The following is a 19,673-nucleotide window of genomic DNA, read 5'->3' as shown; positions in this document are numbered from 1 at the left end:
TGTTTTTCGTCAATAATTCGTTTTGGTTATGTCTGTGTCGTGCTTTAAATTCAGTGCTTCTTGGAGTGCCTGAGCGGCTCAGTCGGTTATGCATCCGACTCTTGGTTTTGGCTCAGGTTGAGTTTGAGCCTCACGTGGGCTCTGTGCTGACAGTTCAGGGCCTGCTTGGGATTCTCTCTCCCTCTCTCTCTGACCCTCCCCTGCTTGTGTCTTTCTCTCTCTCAAAATAAATAAATAAACTTAAATAAATTCAGTGCTTCTACATTGCTATTAGAATGAGGTCCAGAAATCCTTACCCTGGCTTAAATACTTTGCATGATTTGTCTCTAGCTTAACTTTCTTCCCTCCTTTCACTCTGCTTAAGACATGGTAAACTTCTTGTGGTAGCTGGGTGGCTCAGTTGATTGAGGGTTGAGTGGTTGAGTGTCTGACTCTTAATTTTGGCTCAGGTCATGATTCCAGGGTTGTAGGATTGAGCCCTGCATTGGGCTCCGTGCTGACAACTCAGAGCCTGGTTGAGATTTTCTTCTTTCTCTCTCTCTCTCCAGCTCTCCCGATCCTCTCAAAATAAGTAAACATTTAAAAAAAGATTCTCTCTCTCCTTTCCTCTGCCCCTCTCCCCCAGTCTCGCATGTGTTCTCTCTCTCTCTAAAAGGAAAAAAAAAAAAGACATTGTAACTGCTTTTGTTTCCTTTAACAGGCTACTCTTTTACCTCTGGTCTTCATACAGTATTATAGTCACATTGTAGAAACTTGGCTAATTGCTACTCAGACTTCAGTTTATACCTTACTTTCTCTAGAAAGTTTCCCCTGACTGTGTAAATCTGAATAAATGTGCTCTCTTTATTTGTTCTCCTTTTATTGTAAGCACTATCACATTCTATAGTAATTAGTTACTAATTTTTTTTTTCCCTGATAGACTATGAATGAGCTCCTTGTTCACCAGTATCTTCCTAGTGAGAATATATGCTCGCTTTCTCTTGGGTAATTACAAAGTAGAATGGTTGTTCATAGAGTGTGCTTATGTTTAGCATTTTAAGGAATTGCCAAACTGTTTCCCCAAGTGGTTGTACCACTTTATATTCTCCCCAGCTGCATGGGAGGGCTCTAATTTCTCCACATCCTCTCCAACACTTGGTGTGGTCAGTCTTTTTAATTTTAGTCCTTCTAGCAGATGGCTAATTTTAGCCTTCTAGTGTAATAGAATTTCTCTGACTACTAATGATGAACATTTTTTTGTTCACTTATTTGCCATCCACATATCTTCTTTGGTGAAGTGTCTGTTCAAATCTTTTTGTCCGGTTTTTAGTTAGGTTGTCTTCTTGAGTTCCTTATTCTGGATACAAGTCCTTTCTGACATATATCCTTTGTAAATATTTTCTCTTGGTCTGCTTACTTTGGGTTTCATTTGTGGTTCTTTTTCTAGTTTCTTAAGGTAAAAGATGAGGTAATTGATTTGAGACCTTTTTGCTTTGCTTTTTTTTTTTTTTTTTTTTTTTAATGTTCATTTATTTTTGAGAGAGACATAGAGACAGTGCTCCTGTGAGAGAGCGGGGGAGGGACAGAGAGAGGGAGACAGAGGATCCGAAGAGGGCTTTGCACTGATAGCAGAGAGAGCCTGATGCGGGGCTCTAACTCACAAACCCTGAGGTCCTGACGTGAGCCAAAGTTGGATGCTTAACCAACTGAGCCACCCAGGCACCCCAAAACCTTTTTTCTTTTCTAATATAGGTGTTGTAGTGCTATCAGTTTTCCTCTAAGAACTGTTTTTTTTTTTGTATCCCACTAATTTTGATATGTTGTGCCTTTGTTTTAATTCATCTCAACCTAACTTCTAAGGTATTTTTATTTTTTTTCTTTGACTCATGAGTTATTAAAAAATGCTTTGCTTTGAAGTATCTGAGGGATTTTTAGATACCTTAGTGTTATTGATTTCCCATTTATTACACTGTAGTCAGGAACATAGTTTATATAACTCAAATACTTGTATATTTTCCAAAACTTGTTTTATGTTCCAGATTGTGGTTTATCTTAATAATTAGTTTATGTACACTTGAAAAGAATGTGTATTCTGCTATCATTCGTTAGAGTGTTTTATAAATAATTAGTTCATGTTAGTTGACAGATGTTTAAGTTTTGTATCTCCTTACTGATTTCTGTATACCTGTTCTGTCAATTTTGAGAGAGGAATATTGAAATCTCTGGTATTATTATAACTGTGAATCTGCCTGTTTGTCATGGAAGTTCTGTCAGTTTTTGTTCCATGTAATGTGAAGCTCTGTTCTGTTGACAAACTGATCCCTTTATCATTATGAAGTAGCTCTCCTTATACCTGTTAATATTCAGTGCTTTGTAATTAGAAATTAATATAGCTACTCCGGATTTCTTTTGATTAATCAGCATGGGAAATCCTTTCTCATTCTATTTTCAATCTACTTGTGTCTTTGTATTTAAAGTGGGTTTCTAGTAGGCAGGATATAGTTTGGTTTTGCTTTTTTTTGTCAGTCTGCCAATCTTTGCATTTCAATTGAGTTGTTTTGACCACTTACATTTATTATTTTTTTTAATTAAAAAGATTTTTTTAATGCTATTTATTTTTGAGAGAGAGAGAGAGAGACAGTGTGAGCAGGGGAGGGGCAGAGAGAGAGGGAGACACAGAATTTGAAGCAGGCTCCAGGCTCCGAGCAGCTTAGCACAGAGCCCTAACACGGGGCTCGAACCCACAGACTGTGAGATCATGACCTGAGCTGAAGTTGGATGCTTAACCGAATGAGCCACCCAGGCGCCCCATTGACCACTTACATTTAATTTTATTATTGATGTTTGGGTTTAAATCTATCATATTGCTATTTTTCTATCACAGTCCTGCTTCATGTGATACTTTCCACTTCATTCCGTTGCTTCCCTTTATCTCCTCCTGGCTTTTGTGCTATTGCTGTCATATTTTGTATATGTTATAAACCCTACCATACATTGTTATTATTTCTGCTTTAAACAGTTGGTTATGTTTTAAGGAGGCTTAAATGATAGAAAAGGTCTTTGTATTTACCCACATAATTACCATTTCTGGTGGTCTTCATTTCTGAAAATTATATTTCCATCTGGTATCATTCAATTTTTGCTTGAAGGACTTCTTTTCACATTTCTTGTAATGCAGCTCTACCAGTGACAAATACTTTTAGCATTTGTGTATCTTTTTTTTAAATTTTTTTTTTCAACGTTTATTTATTTTTGGGACAGAGAGAGACAGAGCATGAACGGGGGAGGGGCAGAGAGAGAGGGAGACACAGAATCGGAAACAGGCTCCAGGCTCTGAGCCATCAGCCCAGAGCCCGACGCGGGGCTCGAACTCACGGACCGCGAGATCGTGACCTGGCTGAGGTCGGATGCTTAACCGACTGCGCCACCCAGGCGCCCCGCATTTGTGTATCTTAAAAAGTTTTTATTTTGCCTTCTTTCTTGAATAATAACTGGGTAAAGTTATTATTAACTTACATTTATTAACTTTATATTATGAAAGGGTGGCAGTTTTTCCCTCCCTCTTCTACTTCTTCAAAGATGTTTCTCCATTGTCTTTTGGCATTGCTTTTCCTGAGAAATTGGCCATCATCTTTTCTTTTTTGGTCTTTTGTTTTTTTAGGTGTCTTTTTCACTGTCTGGTTGCTTGTAAGATTTTCTCTTTATCTCTGGTTTTTAGTATTTGGTTATAATGTGCCTTGGTGTGTTTGGGATTTGTTGGAATTTTTGGATTTGTGCTTTTATAGTTTCCTTCAAATTTGGAAAGATTGTGGTCATTATTTCTTCAGATATTTTTTTCTGTCTTTCTTCTTCCCGTTCTTCAGGACTCCAGTTGCATGTAATTTGGCTACTTGGAGTTCTTTAACATTTCACTGTTTTGCCTTGATTTTTTTTTAATTCCTTATTCTCTGTATTTAATTTCAAATAGTCTATTGTTATTCTTCAAATTCACTCTTATTCTCTGATGTTTTATCTGCCATTAATTCCATCCAGTGTGTTTTTATCATAGACATTGTAGTTTTTACTTCTATAAGTTCTAGTTTTTTTCATTACTTTCATCTCTATGTAGCGTGTTCAATCTTTAGCTTCTTGAACATATAGTTGTAATACAATTATAATAACTTACAGTGTTTTTGTCTACTAATTCTATCATCTGTATCATTTTCTTGATTTTTCTCCTCATTCTGAGTCATATGTTTCTTCTTTGCATGCCCAGTAAATTTTTTTTTTTTTTTTTTTTTTTTACTGGATGCCAGTAACTGTGAATTTTGCCTTGTTGGATACTAGGTATTTTGGGATTTCTATTGATGAACTTTGTTCTTGAGTGCTGATGTTACTTGGACATAGTTTGATCCTTCTGGGTCTTGCTTTTAAGCTCTATTAAGCAGGACTTGAACAGCAATTAGTCTAGGGCTAATTTTGTCCCATTACTGAGGCAAAAAGCCTTCTGTTTATTCCACTCAGTGCCGCATTGATGATGAAGTTTTCTACTGTGAATGGTAGGAAGTGGCACTCTTCCTCATTCTATGTGACCTGTGTGGTTTGTTCCCACTGATCCTTTTAGAGGATTCTTTCTCTGGCTTCAGGTGTTTTCTTTACATGCATACATTGATCAGTACTCAACTAAATATTTGAGAGGGGCCCTTTGCAGATCTTTTAAGTTCTGTCTGTGTAGCTCTCCTGTCCAGTACTTTGCTCCATGAACTCTAGCTGCCTTGGCCTCTTCAGACAACCAGCTCCATCTCTTCAATTCAAGGAGACCACTGAGCTTCCCTCACTGTCATTATGATCTGTTAGCTTTCCCTGAGCAGCAAAGCTCACCTTATTTGTTTTCTCTCAGGGATCACTTTTCTTTGTTACCTGATGTGCCCAATGTCTTGAAAACTGTTGCTTAATGTATTTTTCCTGGTTTTCTGGTTATTTTAGCTCACAGGATAAATCTGGTCCCTGTTATTCCATCTTGACTAGAAGTGGAAAGTTGGAACTATGGACTTCAGTGGCTCTTTATCATTCCATTGAGTGGGTGTGCTATAACTTGACTTAGCTGTTTTCTAGTTATTTGACATTAAGTTTCTAAATTTTTGATATGCACTGATAACATACTAATACTTATGCATTTTTTCCAGTTGAAGGATAGATTGCCAGTAATGAGCTTATTAGGTTGAAGATATAATCCTTTTTATGGTTCTTGACCACAATTCCAAATGAATTTATGTTAATGTCACTGATAGTATGAAGGTATCAGTTTCAATATAACCTTGTCAGTGTTGGTTGCTTTAATTTAAATTCTGTCTACTCATTAGTAAGTATGAAATGAGACATCAAACTGACTTTAATTTTTTATATTCTTATTTTTAATTGGGTTGAATTCTATTTCATGTAGTTTCATACAAGCTTTAACAGAAAGTTTTGGTACTTTTATAAACTTAATATTTTATAGACAACTTTATAGTTTACCATTGCTGCTTATATTTAGTATATTTTTTCTTTTCATAAAGAACATGGAATATATCAAATTAATATGAATTAATGAATTTTTAAAATTTATAATAAGACTTACAACCTAGAAACCAGAAAAAATAATATTGATAAAATTAAATACCTAAAAACAATAAATGTATGCATAGAGAAAAGCATTGGATCCTAAGACAAATGATAAAATAGGAAAAATATTTCCAACTCATATCACAGACAAAGCTAGTTTCCTAATGTATAAAGAACCTTTAGAAACTGAGAAGAAAAAAACCAATAGTCCAATAGAAAAATAGATTGGATAGAAAAAGAAATACAGTATTTCCTTACACATGAACAGTTTTTTTCCTCATAATATAAAAAAAAATGTAAATTAAAATTATATAAGATACAATTTTTCACCTAACAGGTTGGCAAAAATGCAGAAGGTTGACTCTATGGGTGATACAATGAGGAATTCTTATATATTGCTGGCTGGCATGCTAAATTGTAACCACCGCTGTGGCGGACAGTTTAACAGTGCCTTAAAAAATGATGAATGCCTTTACTCTCTGATACAGCAATTCTACTTCTGCAAAATTATTCTATACATATGGCTGTATCAATATGATATGATATATATGTACAAGGTTATTTATTATAGCATTTTTTTTAGAATAGCAAAAGATAAGAAAAATAAAAGTATTGGTAGGGCACTGGCTAGATAAACTGTAGGACATCCTTGTAATGGAATTTTGTATAGCTGTATAGAAAATGAGGTGGTCCTCTGTATGGTTTGGGAAGATGTACATAGAAGCAAAAAAAAAATGATGTGCTCCATAGTGTTTATGATATGCTACCTTTTGTGTAAGAAAGGGTTGATAATAAAAGCATACTTTATTTTTGCTTATGTTTGCATGAAGGAATACTGTAAGAAACTAATGAAAGTGGTTATCTAATGGAAAGGCAAAGATGAAGTAGTTAGGGAAGAGGTATAAGCAAGACTTCTCAATGAATTGTTTCTGTCAGTTTGACTTTTGAACAATGTGAAAATTAATGTAAAACATTTATAGTCACCTAGTATGTTTTAGTTAATATGTGTTAACTTCTAATTTAATGACCATTAATATAAAATTCTTTTCTCTAGAAAAGAGTACTGCATTGAGAGATGGACTTCTGGTATTCTTCTTTGTAATTGTTCCCCTTATTGTGTTTGCTGCTTTTGTCTTCATCAAAAGAGATCAACTATGGAAAAGCTACTTCAGAAAGAAGAGATCACAAACATATGAGTACTTAATTTTTTTTCTTTTAAATTCATAATAAAGAATTTAAAGTAATTATTAATGATGACAGTCATATCATAGAGGTTGGTTTAAAAATAGAGTTCTAAGGGTTCTTTCTATTTTTTTGACATAATTAGCAGAGGTTAAAGGATAGCGGTGATTCAGCCACCTCTTATAATGGTGAGGGAAAAGATTATAATGACCAGCCTGTATGCTACTGAAAATGGCCCTTAGGCTTCATTTGTTTGACATTGATTTCTGATAGTTGGGTAAGTATAATTTGGGGCTATAGCTTCTGACTTGAGCTTCTTAATTAGATGTTAAAATATGGGTGAAAGATAAAAAATGTAAATGTCAAAAATTTTTTTCCATGTATATTTCAAGTATCAGTTCTCATAAAAGAAGAATATTTAATACTGAAAACATACTTTGTGAATTATAATTTTTTTTAAATGTTTATTTTTGAGAGAGAGAGAGAGAGAGAGAGCGAGCATAAGTGGGGTAGGGGCAGAGAGAGAGGGAGACGTAGAATCTGAAGCAGGCTCCAGGCTCTGAGCTGTCGGTACAGAGCCCGACGCGGGGCTTGAACTCACAAACAGTGAGATCATGACGTGAACCAACGTCGGTTGCTTAACTGACTGAATCACTATGCGCTCCTATTTTGTGAATCATAAGTTTTTAAGAAATTAGTTTTGATGGAAGGAAGGAAGGGCTATTATAATTCAGACACCTGACATTTCTGGTCTGTGTGTTGGACTCCTGCACGACTGTCTCTCAACTATCACTTCTAACATGTTGGCTTTCGAATAGAACATACAGCATGTTCGAATATAACATATAGCATACTGGCCTTGTAATCAGATCTAAGATCTAGCTTGTCATATGCTAGAATTGTGAACTGGAATAATAAATAAAGCTCTCTGAACTTTGGTTTATTTCCTCTGAAATAGGGATAATATTACCTGTCTCTTAGGGTTGATATGAGGATTAAATGGGAGATTATTAACAAAATCCATAGTCCATTGTTAGCATAATGCAATTATTTAAAAATGAGTTTTTATTATAATAAAAATAGTTTATCATGATAATGATTTCTTATTTAATATATTTTGATAGAATACTCTGATGTGAGTTTTAATTTTTAACATATTCTAAAACAGATTTATCTCCTATTCTTTCTTTCTCTTACTTCCTGTCATACTCAAACTGACCAATCCATAGATAATTCTCCAGTCTGCATCTCTGAAATTTTAGTTCCATAATCATAGCTCTCTCCTATGCATCTCTATTGAGCTGACTTGCTGTTACCTCAGCATGTCTAAAATTTAATTGGTATCTTTCCAACCAGCTTGTTTGCTCCTCTTGGACTTCCTAATTTTTAGAGTGACTACTTAACATTTTGTGTATTCAGCCTAAGAATATGCATTTGCTTTTTGATTTTAGAAACACTTGAAGAGAAAAGTTTGGAAACACTGGCGTAGTTGGCCAAATTTTATAGTTTCTTAGAATTTTAGTTTATTTAATCATAAAGTGGAGTTAACAAAACTTTCCAGTGCTGTAAGGATTGAAAATACGTGAAAGCGGTTAAAAGTGCCATAAAAGTTTTAACTATCATCATGATCATCATTACCACCACTGCAGACATCATTATTCTATATTTGAAAAAAATGCAATGTCATTTTCTACATATCATGTAGAAATGTTCTAATCTTACCTTGGCTGAAAAGTAATTGTCTCTTTCAGATCAGATGGCAAAAATCAAGCGAAAGCTTCTAGACAGCCAGCGAGTGTTCCTCGACCTGTTTCTTCAGTGACTCCTCCCAGAGAAGCTGTAAGTTTCAGACAAACAAACAAAATTTATTAGGTATCACGTTGCTAAAAATGAAAAAAAATTATTGTTACATGGATATAGAAATAAGCATTGATGATTTCTTTATAATTTAAGAGTGTGGTCTCTGGGTAGGGTCCCTGGCTCAGAGAAGTTGGGAGAAGATATGTAGACATTAGGAATGCTTGGTCCTGAAATCAAGATTGGGAAATGACGTGGGATCTATACTGTCACTGTGTTTTTCTGTGTCTGCTATCTTTCTGTTTTTAATGCCTGGCTTCCCTAGGGCATGTGGCCAAAGACCTAGTGCTGAGCTTCTGCAATAGGCCTAATTGTCTCAGTAATGGAACAGTAAACACTGTTCCTCTGAGTGTTTTAGGGAATACTAGGATGATATCCTTTTTTTTCATATGCATATATCCCTAAAAAATATATGATATTACTTCAAATGTTTTGAACTTCTGGATGTTAACACTTTACCAGATATATGATTTGCAGATATTTTCTTCCATTCTGTCTTCTCACTTTGTTGATAATATCCTTTGGTGCACAAAAGATTTTAATTTTTATGAAGTGCAATTTATCTTTTTTTCCCTTTATTGCTCGTGTTTTGATGTCATATCTAACAATCTATTGTCAAATCCAAGGTCATGAATATTTACTTGTATGTTTTAAGAGGCTTATGATATTAGTTCTTATTATTAGGTCTTTGATCCATTTTGAGTAATTTTTGTATATGATATGAAATAGGGTTCAATGTCATTCTTTTGCATGTAGAAATCTATTTGTCTTGGCCCTATTTGTTGAAGAGACTATTTTTTCTTCATTGAGTAGATTTAGCACCTTGTGGAAAAGCAGTTGGCCATAGATATATAGGTTTCTTTCTATACTCTCAGTTCTATTCATTTGGACCATATTTCCATCATTATGGCAGTTCTACATGATTTAATTATTGTAGAGCTATAATGAGTTTTGAAATTGCAAATTGTGAGTCCAGCAACTTTTTTCTTCTTTTTCAAGATTTTTTGTTATTTAAGGCCCCTTTGATTCCATATGATTTGGGAATGTACTTTTCCATTTCTGCAAAAAAGGCAGAATTTTGATAGGTGTTGTATTGGATCTGTCGATCACTTTGGGTTGTATTGACATATCTTGACAGTGTTGAGACTTTGAACCCATGAACACCAGTTGTCTTTGCATTTATTTAGGTCTACTTTAATTACTTTCAGCAGTGTTTTGTAATTTTCAGTATACAAGTCTTCAACCTTCTTGGTTAAGTTTATTATTAGGTGTTTTATTCTTTTGGATGCTATTGTAAATGGAACTGCTTTCTTAATTTCCTTTTTGGGTTTTTCATTGCTGATTTTGCATGTTCATGTTACTTCCTGTATCTCTGCTGAATTCATTTATTAGCTTTAGTAGCTTTCTTGTGGACCCTTTGGGATTTTCTGTTACATAGGATCATGTTATTTGTGAATAGAGGTAGTTTTACTTCTTTCTGACTTGGATGTCTTTTATTTCCATAATTTTCTTGTCCAGTTGCTCTGGCTAGATCTTCCAGTACTATGTTGCATAGCAGTGGTAAAAGCAAGCATCCTTGGGGCGCCTGGGTGGCGCAGTTGGTTAAGCGTCCGACTTCAGCCAGGTCACGATCTCGCGGTCCGTGAGTTCGAGCCCCGCGTCAGGCTCTGGGCTGATGGCTCAGAGCCTGGAGCCTGTTTCCGATTCTGTGTCTCCCTCTTTCTCTGCCCCTCCCCCATTCATGCTCTGTCTCTCTCTGTCCCAAAAATAAATAAACGTTGAAAAAAAAAATTAAAAAAAAAAAAAATAAAAGCAAGCATCCTTATATTCCTGATCTTGGTGGGAAAGCTTTCAGTTTCCTTGGCATATTAAAAAAACCTTTTTTTTTTTTGATGTTTATTTATTTTTTGAGAGAAAGGGAACAGGGAGAAGGCAGAGAGAGAGGAGGAGGCAGAATCTGAAACAGGCTCCAGGTTCTGAGCTATCAGCACAGAGCCCAATGTGGGGCTTGAACCCACGAACCACAAGATCATGACCTGAGCTGAAGTCGGATGCTTAACCAACTGAGCCACCCAGCCGCCTCCCCCTTGGCATATTTAAATATTTCTCCATGTTCTTCCAGTGACATCTTTCATGTTGATTGTGAAAAGTACTTAAAGCAGTTCCTGATAGCTGTTTTTAAAGGTTTTCAGCTGTTGGTGGTCAGAGTCCTTATTTATGAAATTGGGAAAGATCATCTCTCTTCTCAAACCCATTTTTGAAATATAAATACAGCAATATCAGCTTTTTATTTTTGTTTCATATTACCTTATATCTGTTACATGTAATTTTTTTTGTCCTAATATTGTCTCTTATAAACACAATATTTTATTTAAAATTTTTTTTTAAATATTTGTCTTAAAAATTTTTTTTTAATGTTTATTTAGTTTTTTTTTTTTTTAACCTTTATTTACTTTTGAGACAGGGAGAGACAGAGCATGAACGGGGGAGGGGCAGAGAGAGAGGGAGACACAGAATCGGAAGCAGGCTCCAGGCTCTGAGCCATCAGCCCAGAGCCCGACGCGGGGCTTGAACTCACCGACCCTGAGATTGTGACCTGAGCTGAAGTCTGATGCTTAACTGACTGAACCACCCAGGCGCCCCAAAGTTTATTTAGTTTTGGGAGAGGGAGAGGGAGAGGGGGAGAGGGGGAGAAGGGGAGAGGGGAAAAGGGGGAGGGAGAGGGAGAGGGAAGCAGGCTCCAGGCTCTGAGCCATCAGCACAGAGCCCAACACGGGGCTTGAACCCACGAATCGTGAGATCATGACCTGAGCTGAAGTCAGACGCTTAATCAACTAAGCCACCCAGGCACCCCCAAAATATTTGTCTTTTAACTGGAGACTTTATGTTGATTGCAATTATTAATGTAGTTTTTCTACCATATTACTTTATGATCTTTAATTTTCCTGTTTTTTTTGTTTTTTTTTGTTTTTCTGTTTTCTTCCCACACCACAAATCCTCTTCTATTTTTTTGGGCTGATTTAGTTTCCTTCTTGCCCCATGTCATTTTTCTCTTCTGCTTGTGTTTAGATACATTGTTACATAAATTAGATTCAAATCTGCCAGTTATTTGTGATAGTTTCTTGTAGCTTCATTTTTTTTAAAAGCATTCATTTCTTTAAACATATAAAAATACCTACTTTTTGTGCTTTATCTGATCATTTTAATGTGTGCAGTCTTGGTTTGTTATTTCTACTGATTCTTACAGTGGCTTGTTAGTGTGCTTTGTGATACTGATTGTAAACTCATATTCTCTGGAATTTTATATGGGAGAATTTTATATGAAATTTTATTTCAGTCCTGAATTATAGAGTTCCTACAGAGAGTGTGTATATTTCTCTTGGCCATATGCCTGGGGTCAATTTCAGCTTCTCTAAATCAAAATTTTTGTTGGTATTTTGGGCCGCACAAGTGTTATGAACTCTGGCCCCCCGAACCCTTGTGAGGATGGGTATGTGGTTAGAAATAACCCACAGAGATTATTTTCTTTTATTCCCCTTCTACCACCACCACCGTCTATTTAGGCAGTTCCCCCACTGTTCTTCGGGACAGGTGTTTCTTCACTGAGTTAATCCAGTGAGGACATTGCCCTTCAGGGGCCTAGGCTTTTTATGTTAGGTCTTAGATTCAGCATTCCATCCAACGCAGGCTCCAGGTTTTGTCTTGTAGATCTATGTATTATTTGAAAACATATAATGTAGTCCACCAAGGATGGAAGATATTCATAGGACCAATGCTGCTACATCCTCTGGACTCTTTCATACTTTTACTGTTTTGGGTCTTTAAGATATTTCTTACTCCCTAGAAATTCATTCAACCATTAAAAAGTACCTATTAATATTTTAACCAGCATTTTAGGTGTTCTCTACTTAGAACATTTTAGTCTACTGTTGGTTAGTAATAAGCCTGTATCCTATTGTTTTTAATAACTGTATATCTATACCATTCCATCTTATGGATTTATCACAGATTTAAAAACCGGTTGTTTCCAATCTTGTTACCATAAAAAAATGCAGCATCAAGCATCCTTCTGTATAGGTCTGTGCATACATGTAAAAGTATATGTCAGATAAATTCCAAGAAGTGGAGTTGAACTATCCTTTTAAAGTGCTGCTTCTATGGGTTAATGGAAAGGGATGGAGACATTTTCTTGCATCCCTTCTCCATTTTCGCAATAAAAGCAAATCATTTTATGGGGCCAAAAATAGACCACCTGTTCCACAGCAGGACCCAGAGAATGTTCAGGGTCTTCTCCAACACTGTGCATATTTTGTCACTCATAGAGCTTTAGAAAATAACAGCAGTTAGTAGACAACATCTTGGTCAGGATCATATTATCGGTGATTCAGTAATTCCATCTGATCTTCCCTAACTTTTCCTAACGTAAATGTGATGTGTAAAAAATATTCTTACTTTTACTTTCTTATTTGAGGCTTATCTGTTTACTTTCTTATTTGCTTTAGACTCTCACTTTATTGTAAAACTTCATTTCAACTATCTTGTCAAGGAAGAATATCATGAATTCCAAAATTAAGCATTGTAAATTAGGACTGTTTACAATACCAGTTAGGTACTATACATGTTTGGCAATACATTTTTGGAAATTTTTATTTAAAATATATTGAAATAGGAAACATGTTACCTTTTAACTAATGTAGTTGATTAAACCAAGATTATAATAGTTTAGTATTATTGAATTAAAAAAAAATAACCTTAAAAGAATTAAGTAGTCCACATTCAGTGGCAAAATGTTGAATAAGCAAAATATTTTTAAATGTCAGCACGTAAGTCATCTATTTATTAATGTTATCTATTTATTTAAAATTTATTTTGAGAGAGAGTGATGGTGTGCATGGGAGGATTCAGAGAGAGAGGGAGAGAGAGAATCCCAAGCAGGCTCCATGCTGTCAGCACAGAGTCCAGTGCGGGGTTCTATCTCACAAACTGTGAGATCATGGTCTGAGCCGAAATCAAGAGTTAGATGCTTAACTGACTGAGCCACCTAGGTGCCCCAATCTATTCATTAATTTTAAATATATTGATTACTTTCATATGGAAAATAAACTGTATAGAAAATAAATTTATGAGTGCATTGTGGTAATAACTGTTTCTTCCTTTTTTAGCCTATATATGCAAACAGATTTCCAGTACCAACTTATGCAGCCAAGCAGCCTCAGCAGTTCCCATCAAGGTCTGAAGTGAATTTACTTAGATTACTTAAGCAGAATAAAACCCAGGGTTAATGTCTAATATTTCCCCTTGTATTTAATTTAGCACAAGGTATTTATTATCAACAGTTTAGATCGAATCCAATTTTTAGAAAAACTTTTAAGAACTTTTGATATAAATTTTGTCATATTAGTGCAGTGTCAAAATGAAATTTTAAAGAAGTCTGAATAGGACAAGCAAATGGTGCTGCAACCTTTGGTGTATGTAAGTTTCAGAAGCAAGGGCCTTTAAAGTACCCAGCAATGGCAAACCAGATGGGTTAGACCAGCCCCTCCTATTAGGAACAGCTAGAAAAGCTAGACAGTGTGTAATAAAATATGTGTTTGAAGGCATGAGAGAACTACCAAGGAAATGAGGAAGTATGGGGCCCAGGAGAAGAAGGCAGTCTGGAGATAATTCCATCTTTTGGGGAACACTTTACTGTCCTGGACATATTTACCTATTCTGAAAATGAGAACGGAGAGACTAGGAAACTGAGGAGAGCTTTCAACAAATTCACAGGGTTGAGGGGACTAAAACTGAAGCCCTGCCAAAGAGGAAGTACCCTGGCAAACATCCCAGGTTTTGTGTTGGGACCCAGCAGTAAGGGTAAACTAGATCCTCAACTTTATTTCTATGATTTTTTTTATGTTTGGCCCCTCATCACAAAAGCAAACACACAAGAAAAGACAATGTGTCTAAAACAAGAGAAGCAATAGACCACAGAAACAGACTCAGAGGGCAATCCAGTGAGTGGCACTATCAGACACAGACTTTAAAATAACTGTAATAATTATGTCACAGAATTAATAGTCAAGATTGAGAATTTCAGCACAGAACTACAAACTTTAATAAAAGAATTATATGGAAATTCTAGACCTGAAAAACACAAGAACTAAAATCTTTCAGTTCTCAATAGATGGGCTTAAAATCAGAAAGAAGGAGCATTTATTACGATATTTTGCAGTATATAAAATGCATCTTACCCCTCCCACCTCCAAAAGTCGTTCAAATTACAATTGAATTGCAACACTGGGGAGTGTCCTCATGTATAATCTTTATTATGTAATAAAGAGTTCATTGAAATCCAGCTGTGCATCAAGAGAAGAATACATAAATCGTGAGACAGATATTCATCAAGTAATGTGGTAGTGTGTTATTGGAGTAGAGTAATACTAGAATTAGATGAAGAGGGTAAGGAAGGGTAGAGAGGTTAAGAACAGGTATAGAAGTCATAGCAGGTTTAATTCTCAGAGTGGATGTAATGTTTTGAGGAAGTTGGAATTTCAGCTCTATTTATGTCAACAGGGAGCTAGTGACCTCGTGTGTGTTTTGCAGTTTGTCTTTTCAATTTCATGTGCTATTATATTTAAAAATACATAAACCAGAACCTTCATACAATGGTTTTTGATTATAGAATAGCATTACTTTGTGGTAGTTACTCCATTTTACGCTCTGGTTTTTGTCTTTACCCATTGCATATCAGACGAATAATAATCTCAGAATATAATGTACTCTTAAGAATTGTCAGCAGTGTTACAGATGGTGTTACACTGGGCTTGTAATGAAGTAGTATTATTTCATGTAGCTGAAACACATGATTAACTGTCTTTTTTCCTCCTACAGGCCACCTCCACCACAACCGAAAGTATCATCTCAGGGAAATTTAATTCCTGCTCGTCCTGCACCTGCACCTCCTTTATATAGTTCCCTCACTTGATTTTTTTTTTTTCCTTTACTTCTGCAGATATCTTCAGGGAACTAAGATAATCCTTTTTTTTTCCTGATATTTTCTTGAAAAGCCTTTCTTCCTGCTGCAACTATGAATGACAACAAAATACCATGAAACAAACTTTACTAACATAGAAAAACAGAAATCGAGTAGTGGCAATTGATAAATCTATGAAACACAGTAAAGCCAGGGAATCTAGAATAACATTTCCATTTCCATCACTGAATAAGTTTTATTCAGTCGTTCCGTGATGTTAATGTACTGAACGTGGATTATGTTACTTTAAACATGTTATTATAATGACTCTTAAATTAACTGTATTGGTTTAAGTTTTGTCATTAAGCACTTAAGTGTAATTCTGAATTTCGACCTTAGTTGTCATTAATGTAGTTTCTGGTTGAACACGTGATAATCTAATACCTGTGAAAACTAATTAGCTGTCAATAATATCTAATACTTTTCATCTTGCACGGACTAATAATCATCATATGCTATAATCTTGTCTGTCTCATTCACTTCACAAATAAAGGAACACTCTGTCTTCAGAAGAATGGGCAAAACCCACAATTAAGAGATCATAATCTTATTTTGGAAGTACAAAGCATACTAAAAGTTTGTATGTGTGTATTCACATACAGTTATTGTCTTCTATTTTTATGATCATTCTATGGATAAATGATTCTATGGATTCTAAGGATAATAGAGTCTATGGATTTATCTATGGATAGTGAATATTAGAAAAATTAATTTAATAATAGAATTTCTATTATGAATCATGTTAAAGCATGGAATTCTTTTACAATAGCATTATTTTAAATAAATGAAACTTTAAGGTACGGAGTATTTAATAGAACTAATCAGATATGCTGTTGATACATGGCTGTAATAAAGCAGGAGCTCTTATAATATCTTCAGTCAAATCGAGATATCATAAAACCACTTGAGAATTTTATGAGCACTTTAAAATCTGAAACTTCAAAGCTTGCTATTAATATAATTTAGAATGTTTACATTTACTAAGGTGTGCTGGATCATGTCTCTGTTGATACTAATGTTTTCAAAGAAATTAGGCTGGAGAAAAGAAGTTAGAAAAGGTTTTCTTAGATAAATGCAAAAAAGCAAGTGTGGTGTGTAGTAGTTATTATTCCAGCTGTGTAAAAAAAAATGAATTTTTACTTTGGAAAAAAATGATATGAATGGTAAAATTTTGAACACTTAAAAATTTTTCATAACCTTTCATAATAAAGTTTAATAATCGGTTTATTAACTGAATTTCATTAGTTTTTCAAAAAAATTTGGTTTGTGTATATATACATATACAAATATAACATTTACAATAAATAAAATACTTGAAATTCTGTTTTGTGTCACCCAGTAACTTTCTAATTACCCAGCTGTTTATAAGCTTATTAATTAAAACATCATATTAGTTTTAGATAAAACTACTAGTCAAACTTTTACAGATATTATGTCACTAATTTTCAGATTTCTGCTAAATTGTGCACAGTAGCTTTTTTGTTATTAAAAGAAAACAGATTAGTTTTGAGGAAGACTGATATTTCAGTTCTCTGAAGATGGTACACTGTTTTAACAATCTGGTATATATTAAAAATTGCACATAGGACATGGGTGGATAAATACTCAGGGGCCAGGTAGTCCATTAAAGGAACGTTAGGATATGGGGTGCCTGGGTGTCTCAGTTGGTTGAGAGTCCAACTTTGGCTGAAGTAATGATCTCACCTTTGTGGATTCAAGCCCTGCATTGGGCTCTGTACTGACAGCTCATAGCCTGGAGCCTGCTTTGGATTCTGTGTGTGTGTGTGTCTGTCTCTGCCCCTCCCCCCCCCCTTGTGCTTTCTCTCTTTCCCTCTCTCTCTCTCTCTCTCTCTCTCTCAAAAATAAATAAAAATTAAAAAAATATTTAAAAGAACAGTAGGATATAGACATATAGTTTCCACTTCAGTGAAAACTATGCATTGTCTGGAGTCTAGACTCTAGAAGAGAATTTACCCTTCCTAGCTATAGGATTCTATAGAACTATTTTACAGCTTTAAGCTGTAGATAACTGATAGCAATGTAAAATAATTCTTGTCCATAGATGTAAAGGTAAATTCTGCCCAGCAGAGAGAGGTTGAGCTGACATCCCTCCCTATTTTGCCTCCACTGGCACATTTATTTCGATATTCCTGATCTTTGGATTCTCCATTGAACTGGGTGTAATACCTTACCACTTTCCTCATTAATGAATTAAACACAATCTTCAACAATGTGTTCATTTATTTTTACTTTTTTTGGTCAAGTTTATTTATTTTGAGGGAGAGAGGGAGAGAGAGTGAGCACAAGTTGGGGAGGGGCAGAGGGAGAGAGGGAGAGAGAGAATCCCAAGCAGGCTCTGAAGTCTCAGTGCTGAATTGTGATGTGGGGCTCAAACCCATGAATCACGAGATCACGACCTGAGCCAAAGTTTTATGCTTAACAGACCGAGCCACCCAGGTGCACCTAATGTGTTCATTTAAAAAACAAAAAAAAGTATAAACAATCCCAAATGAGGATTCTTTCAGTTTAAACCTCTGAATGCATGTAAGACTAGAATGTTTGTGTCTTTCTCTCATATTGTCTCAATTTTTGCTATTGTAATTCATATCACTGAAACCTCAGTAATATTTTAACTATGTAACTCAAAGCTTTTTCCAGAATTAGATAATTCCTTGGATTTTTTAATATTTATGAAGTTTTTCTAAAAGGGGGTGCTGGGTGGCTCAGTTGGTTAAGCATCCAGCTCTTGATTTCGGCTCAGGTCATGATAGTTGTGAGATGGAGCCCCACATTGGGCTGTGCTCTGACAGCACAGAGCCTGCTTGGGATTTTCTTTCTCTCCCTCTTTCTCTGCCACTCCCTCACTCACTCACTTGCTCTCAAAATAAATAAACAAACATTAGGAGCGCCTGGGTGGCTCAGTCGGTTGAGCGTCTGGCTTCGGCTCAGGTCATGATCTCATCGTTTGTGAGTTCGAGCCCTGCGTTGGGCTCTGTGGTGACCGCTCAGAGCCTGGAGTCTGCTTCAGATTCTGTGTCCGCCTCTCTCTCTGACCCATCCCTGCTTGTGCTCTCTCTCTTTCAAAAATGAATACACATAAAAAAATTTTAATAAACATTAAAAAAAGACAAAAAGTTTTTCTAAAAACCTTTAATCATTTAACTTCTTTTACTTTTGTATATATTTTTACATACATGGTTTCCTTTTTTAAAAAAATTTTTTAATTTAATTTTTAAATTTATATCCAAATTAGCATATAGTGCATCAATGATTTCAGGAGTAGATTCCTTAGTGCCCCTTACCCATTTAGTCCATCTCCCTTCCCACAACATCTCCAGTAACCCTCTGTCCTCCATATTTAAGTCTCTCATGTTTTGTCCCCTCCCTGTTTTTATATTATTTTTGTTTCCCTTCCCTTATGTTCATCTGTTTTGTCTCTTAAAGTCCTCATATGAGTGAAGTCATATGATATTTGTCTTTCTCTGACTGACTAATCTCACTTAGCACTAATCTCACTTAGCTCTCCGTGGAGCTTTTTAGTCTGTGTGTGCCCTCCAGTTCCATCCATGTAGTTGCAAATGGCAAGATTTCATTCTTTTTGATTGCCGAGAAATACTCCATTGTGTGTGTGTGTGTGTGTGTATACCACATATTCTTTATCCATTCATCCATCGATGGACATTTGGGCCCTTTCCGTACTTTGGCTATTGTGGATAGTGCTGCTATAAACATGGGGGTGCAGGTGTCCCTTCGAAACAGCACACCTGTATCCCTTGGATAAATACCTAGTAGTGCAATTGCTGGGTCGTAGGGTAGTTCTATTTTCAGTTTTTTGAGGAACCTACATACTGTTTTCCAGAGTGGCTGCACCAGCTTGCATTTCCATATGTATATGTTTTTCACTTAGGTTTGGCCTTGATTTATTCTGGATTGCTATTAAAATTGTAAAATTTCTTGGCCATAAATATCACTTCAAGATTTGCAAATATTAAAGGGCTTCTTTAATATCTGATAAACACATTTTAATAATTAGATAAATTATATGTAACTTTATCCC

General features: G+C 35.4%; 1 protein-coding gene across 1 annotated transcript in view; it reads left to right on the top strand.

Annotated features, from left to right (window-relative positions):
- The window catches only part of ADAM9 (ADAM metallopeptidase domain 9), a 151,226-nt gene extending 134,286 nt beyond the window's left edge, over positions 1 to 16,940 (top strand). The window contains exons 19-22 of the mRNA XM_045459872.1: positions 6,617 to 6,758; positions 8,496 to 8,583; positions 13,764 to 13,831; positions 15,475 to 16,940. Coding sequence (XP_045315828.1) covers positions 6,617 to 6,758; positions 8,496 to 8,583; positions 13,764 to 13,831; positions 15,475 to 15,568 — 392 coding nt within the window. The 3' untranslated portion in view covers positions 15,569 to 16,940. The remainder of the gene's footprint in view (positions 1 to 6,616; positions 6,759 to 8,495; positions 8,584 to 13,763; positions 13,832 to 15,474) is intronic.
- Positions 16,941 to 19,673: the final 2,733 nt, after the last annotated feature.

Source organism: Leopardus geoffroyi, chromosome B1 (assembly GCF_018350155.1).
Source record: "Leopardus geoffroyi isolate Oge1 chromosome B1, O.geoffroyi_Oge1_pat1.0, whole genome shotgun sequence".
Lineage (NCBI taxonomy): Eukaryota > Metazoa > Chordata > Mammalia > Carnivora > Felidae > Leopardus > Leopardus geoffroyi.
The sequence above is the reverse complement of the archived record's forward strand: the minus strand, read 5'-3'. Positions and strand labels throughout refer to the sequence as shown.